Genomic DNA, 6,522 nt, shown 5'->3' with positions numbered 1-6,522 from the left:
TGCTGGAAGAGATAGAAGACCTGCAGCACCGAGATGTTACAGCACAGTGGTAAGGCAAACAGTTCCTCAGTGGACAACTAGTATTGGAAGGGATGAAGTCATTCCACGTAAAAGCAATTCTGTCAAAAGAACTTATCTTGCGGATTTAATGCATTGGAGAGAGAATTTAAGAAATAAATACATAAATTGCCTTCAGATGCACTTCAATACCTTTTTTCTCCAATAAGGTAAGAGCAAGAAGCTTTTTAGCTGCCATCCTGTATGAAACTATCACTACAGTGGTATTTCTTGCAAGATTATGTTGTGGCTACTTTACCTTTCTTTCTGTTATTCATAGGATTATAGTGTGGGGAATCATCATAGTTGGGGAGAAGCAAAAAAACGGATGGAAAGAAAAACAATGAAACCTGTGGCATTTGCCAGAAGATCATATACAGGACACGGCCTTAAAGTACCTGCTCAGAGTGATACCACTCATGTCCCACGTCCACAGCTTCATCATGAGGTTCAGATCATCACAGCCTGAGATTTGGCAGAGTCAAGTATAATGTAGGAAAATTCTGGCTGTCCTCCTTTTGCAGCATAATTTCGAAGTTGAGAAGGCCCAATTTCATTAGTGTATTTCATATACTGGAAAACTTTAGGAAGAAATAAGAAAACTTGCAAAGGTCCATTTTCAAAATTGTCTCAGTAGTTCTAGAAGATATTAGCAAATTACATGAGCAATACTACATGCCTTCATCAGAAGGTTGACAAATACAAAGATTCATAGTGAGATCATTCATGTCGGATGCAAAGTTTAGAAAGTAAAGGTAACTTTACAAAAGGGGGACTATCCAAACCAGCACCTGCATGTAGAGATAATAAATCAGAGTGCATACTCTAGCCAGCACCTAGACGGAAAGAATTCCAACTTCCGTTAATGAGAGGAAAGATAAAGTACAGCAGAAGTTCAAAATAGCAATGCCACATGAAACATGAACTGGAACAGTGTAAAAAGAATGTGTATGACTCCCTTCTTTATTCCTAGAAAATTCGGTACAGTTATCAGATTTAAGAATCTCGTACACATTATCCTCCAGTTGTGCAAGAAGTAAGTGAATATCTAAAACACAAAGCTAGAGCTAACACTGTATTTGGTACGGAAAGGCTAACCCATGTACAAAACTGAGAAAAATTTAGTGTTCTAAACCTAAAGATAATTGGTCGATTGGTTATAAACCAGCAAAAGATCTACCAAAGCATCCTCGGAGTTTTGACGGAATACACATGCCAAAACCGCTAAATGTTATTACTTGCATTTTCACAATATTTGCACGGCTAAACCTCTCAAAGTGTACAAAGGAATCAATTTCTCGGCATCAGTTTGTCCACACTTTACTTCCTCCGCAACGATCTTCCACCTTTCTGCCCAATTCCAGTCCCTTCAAGACCTGATGAAAGAAAAGACCGAGAATCTGGCCTCCACTTTAGCTCTTTGAGAACAGAAAATAAAGTTGCTAGTTCTGGTGTTATTTCACTATCCTTTATATTGTTACATGCGACTACCTTTAGCCTTTCAAGCTCTTTCCATGACTGAACTACTGAATCCAATCCTTCAGTCGTCAGCAACGAGCATCCTTCCAAAGAGAGTAATCTCAAGCTCCTAGAGAAGAAAAATAAATTCCATTAATCTTGGAAGTATCAGCACATTTATTATGTTATTGTTCTACTTATAGAGTTCATTGACAAGCTAGATGCAATCTTCTGTTTAAAAGGGAAATGTTCTGCATCAAATTAGCCGTAAAAGCTGAACTTGACTGCAGTTGGTATTTCTTTTCGTTAAATAAAAACAGCCAAATATGAATAGAGATAATATAGAAAGAAATGTAACGTCTCAAACTGATTATAGAACACTTTGTGCACTTAATGATTATAATTTATCTCATGTCAACATTGATTAGTGACCTCCTTTTCTGTGAGATTAATAACACAGAATTTTAATAATCAAAGGACCATAGAAGTCTCTTCTGAAGGCTGGATATAAATCCTTTTAAAGAATAGGCATGTATCTTCGTGTGTTTGCAAACAGAGCAATTCTCGCTAAAAAGTTTTTCAGTCAATTGTTAAAGATGAAATTTTTCTTTTCATTCAGCGAATTTTCCATTTCTACACTCTCATAAACACTATAATACATCAATTTTAAATTCATAACCCATCTGTTAAAGTTACATACATAGTACTTGGCATACGCAATACATAAACAGAACAAAAATGTGTGCATACCGACAAACACTTGCAGCAGCAAATATAGTGTTGTCTAATCCCCAACAGTCCCCTAAGACAAGCTCACGGACAGTCCTACAAACCAGAAACAACGCTCTCACACCTTGCTTATCCCGTAATTGACACTGCTGTAAATGTAGCTCCTCGAGAGTAGAACAAGAACCCAAGTACTCATCAGGGCCAGGACTTGGATCTAAAACCTTACAACACTGAAGCTTCAAAGTTTTCAAGTTCCTACAATATGACAAAGCTGACAACCACCCACCATCCATCCTATGATCACAAAGTATCAATTCCTCTAACATCTGACAGCACTGTCCAATTGCTTTAATCCCATCATAACTTCCCTCACATCCGACCAGCTCAAGCTTCAGTAAACGCTTACACCCTTGAGCTAAAATGGTCAACCCAATATCCGAAACCATGGAATTATACAATCCATCAATGCAACCAACCAATTTCAGTATCTGCAAATTCCTACAACCAAACAACCCCTTAAACGCAAAGTCATCAACGAAATACAATTCCAATTCCTGCAAAGTTTCACACTTTTCGCCCAAACAACTCAACCCCTCTTCACTTGCATTCATCAATACTATTCTCCTTAAATTAACACAACCCTCGACTAAAACCTTAACCCCTCCATCAACCACATCTTTCCTCAAAAACCCCTCTTTCCTAACAAACCCTCCATCAATAAAACCCGAACCCAAATGCAGCGAAACGAGCCTATGACTCATCACAATCCCCGAATTCCTCCTGGATTCGACACACGCTCGACTTAAGTCAATGTCAATTAAACCCGGAAACCTATAACTAAGCCTCCCAGATTCCAAGAATTCCCAGTCTAACAACTTAATAGACCTAACCAACTTCCCACTGAGCTTACACCAACGCTTACAAACCAACGAATTCGAAACATGCTGCTTCTCTTCAACCTTGGAAAGCACATTCAGCAACAACTTATCAGAAAGCAACGCCGTACAATCGGGTCCGGAACCGAACCGGGTCGGTTCCGGGTCGTCTAGGGTTAGGGTTTCAGATAATTCGGATTCAGAAGGTGGAGTAGTTGAATTTGAAACCGATGATTGAGCTCGCATTTGAAGCACTAATTGCTTCAACGCTTGTGAATCCTTGTTATACCATATCTCCGATAAGCTCAACCGCCGTTTCCTCACCGGCGGCGCCGATGATGATTTAGGGTTTTCTTCAGGTGGTGACGTAGGCATTACGTAGACAGTAATCTTTACCTCGATTTTCGCACATCGCCAAGGTTCAGCTCAACTTCACCATTTCTACGTGGTGTTGTACGCACGACTGCAAATATTGTACTACTCGTATATTATAGATACAGGAAGTTCTGTATGTATAGTCTGATGGAAGAAAGGAATAGAGTGAGTTCACAGCAGATGAGATTTGTGGGGCGCACAATCTATCGGTGTGTATAATTTTTTTGTTTTGTTGTAGGGAGGTGGTTTAGCCAATGAGAGAGTGCCACGTGCAGAGATAGCTGGGTTTAGAAGGACGTGACTTTGTTTAATTCGCAGGTGGTAGGGGGGAGCAGGAGGTGGTGTTCTTGATGCATAACACATGGACATTGATTGCTTTCATAGAAATGTTAAATAGACTAAGGGTCCGTTTGGAAAGCCACCTTGTAATTGAAATTGGTGTAATTATTACCCTAGTAATTATACAGCCTAGTAATTACACAGCCTAATAATTATAATGATCTGTTTGTTTGTCATAATGTAATTACAAGCGATTTGTTTAGTTGCACAAGTGTAATTACATAATTAGTTTAATTTAAAAAGAAAACTTAATTATAAAAAAAAATATATTTAAAAAATATGTGCCTTTATAAATTATATTAAATTAGCTATTTAATAACACATTGTTTCTTGAAAATATGTTAATTAATAATTATATATTTGTAACTAATATTGTAAAAAATAGTTGATATATAATTTCAAATTAATAATATTTTTATTTTTATTGATTTTAAAACTTAAAAGCATGTTGTTTTTGTGAGAACATCATGGGATTGGATGTTTGAAAAAAAAAAGAATATTTATAAATATAATGTCACAACATTATTCAAATGTTTAACAAAAATCCTATCAATTGTAAGTGAAAAATAAAAAACAAGTAATGTGAAATAAAAAGTCAATAGTACTAAAGCAAATAAATTAAAGTCGAAAAAATAAACTAAATTCAAAATCTAAAAGAACTTTTTTTAACATAATACTCTTATGTCAAATTCCAACATTACATAAGTAAGTTCCAACAAACATAAATAAATATTCCTATAATGCAAAAGAAAGGAAAAATATAAGTCTATAAGCACATTCACAACGAAATTTTACTTTAACAACGTCACTCATTATATGCCAAGTTTGTTAATGACTCATTCTTTCTAATATTAAGAGATGTAGATTCAAAAATTAGAATAATAATACGGTTATGCTAAATGAATAAAATAAAAAAAATAAAAAATACGAGCAATTACATGGAACCACAAGAAGTAACGGTTGGGAATGAGAAGAAAGGAAATGAAATATAAATAATATAAAAGGAAAAATATATTTTTAAAAAAATAAAAATAATTAAAAAGTGAAAATAAAAAATAAAAAAATAATAATTAATAGAAATAAAAAAAACAAATTAGAAAAGCAAAGAAATTAAAATAAAATTAAAAAGAAACTAAATAATATAAATTAAAAAGAAAAGAAATTAAAATAAAATAAAATAAACTAAAAAATAACTTTGTAATTACAGGGTGTAATTACACCCATTCTTAGCCCCCCCCCCCCCCCCCCCCCCCCTCCCTTTTTGAGAATTGGAGAGTGTAATTACACCCTCTCAATTACACCCAAATTCCACCTAACAATGTAATTACTTGGTCAAACAAACAGGTCAAACTGTGTAGTTACACCCAATTATATCCAATTCCAATTATCTGGGTGGCTTTCCAAACAGGCCCTAAGTAAATAATACTCCATCTATTTCATAATAAGTGGTGTTTTAGATTTTTTTCATTTCGTTTCAAATAAATAGTGTGTTAGAATTCAAGAAGAAATTGATCTTATTCTTCCAAACTTACCCTTATTTATAATAAAAAATCATTAAATAGCTTTTCTTTTTCTAGGCATTAATTAACGGTAAGTTAGTAAAAATAGTCATAATTTTCTAAGAGTGAACAATTTCCTAAAGTGTATGCATATCTAAAAGCATCACTTATTATGGAATAGAGGGCGTACGACTTAGAGCCTATTTGGATGGACTTAAAAAAAGCAACTTATAAGCTGAAAACAGCTTATAAGCTGCTTTAGATAAGCTAAGCTAAACGGGCCCTATTATTTTTTTGAGCTCATTTTAAGCACAAAATGACTTTAAGCTGACTAGTCAAACACCTAAAAAAACTAAAAATAGCTTATAAGCTGTTTTCAGCAATTTATAAGCCAATACAAACGAGCTCTTAGTAGCAATAGGAAACTTACATATTTTGGAATCTTTTGCTGAGGGGCCCCTTTTATTTTTCTATTATTAGCAAAGTTGTTCAGTTAAAGAAGAAAAAAGTGCATGAGTCCCATGAACTAAAAAGTGTAATGATCATGCTAATCTTGTGGATAATCAAGTTTGCTTTAATCAATCAATTGAGTTGCAGTTTTGCACCTAAGAAGGTTGCATTTACGTTGCTTTAGCAAATTTCTTCACTTATTTATAGCAAGTTGGGTGTGTAAAATTTAGCTTAAAATGACTTTGTGAACTAAATTTCTTAACTTATTTGCTAATAAAACTTTCATTTTGCACCTAAAAGGTTTGCTTTATTGGTGTTTAAAGCAAATCTCGTACCTTTTGTTTTTTTGCCAAACTGAAAAATTACATTTAACCAAATAGAACTTGTATTATTTATTTATTTATCTTTATTTATGCATATTTAGAGGGCATTGCACTATTGGGTCCATATGAACCCACTATTTTAACATAAAGAATAAATTTATGTGTAAGAATACACTAAAGTTTTAAATTTTAACAAGTAATAGATATGAACTTATAATCTTAAAAATACAAAAAATTTAACACAAAAAATCTGAATAGTTGAACCCACAGAAATCTGCGATCTTAAGTCTGCATCAACTTAGCAGTCAACTATCATTAAAGCAACTATGAACTTAATTCTCGAGACTATTAAAGCCCGTTTTAATGGGCTTATAACTTTTGGCTTATATGACTTTTGATTTATTTTTATTTTTTTGA

At 34.0% G+C, this 6,522-nt stretch overlaps 1 protein-coding gene across 2 annotated transcripts; it reads right to left on the bottom strand.

Moving 5' to 3' along the window:
• Positions 1 to 993: 993 nt before the first annotated feature.
• LOC132645751 (F-box protein At5g07670-like) lies at positions 994 to 3,837 on the bottom strand. Of its 2 annotated transcripts, XM_060362931.1 has the most exons (3): positions 2,266 to 3,837; positions 1,549 to 1,645; positions 994 to 1,433 (listed from the first exon to the last, which is right to left on the bottom strand). In XM_060362931.1, exons 1-3 carry the CDS (start codon positions 3,492 to 3,494, stop codon positions 1,362 to 1,364), a joined length of 1,398 nt encoding a protein of 465 aa, XP_060218914.1. In that variant the 5' UTR covers positions 3,495 to 3,837; the 3' UTR covers positions 994 to 1,361. The 2 variants fall into 2 exon arrangements, with proteins under 2 accessions (XP_060218914.1, XP_060218913.1); XM_060362930.1 differs by having other exon boundaries at positions 994 to 1,645; positions 2,266 to 3,835.
• Positions 3,838 to 6,522: the final 2,685 nt, after the last annotated feature.

The sequence above is a fragment of the Lycium barbarum genome, chromosome 6 (genome assembly GCF_019175385.1).
Source record: "Lycium barbarum isolate Lr01 chromosome 6, ASM1917538v2, whole genome shotgun sequence".
NCBI classification, from domain to species: Eukaryota; Viridiplantae; Streptophyta; class Magnoliopsida; order Solanales; family Solanaceae; genus Lycium; species Lycium barbarum.
Note: the sequence above shows the minus strand (reverse complement) of the source record. Positions and strands in the feature narration are given on the sequence as shown.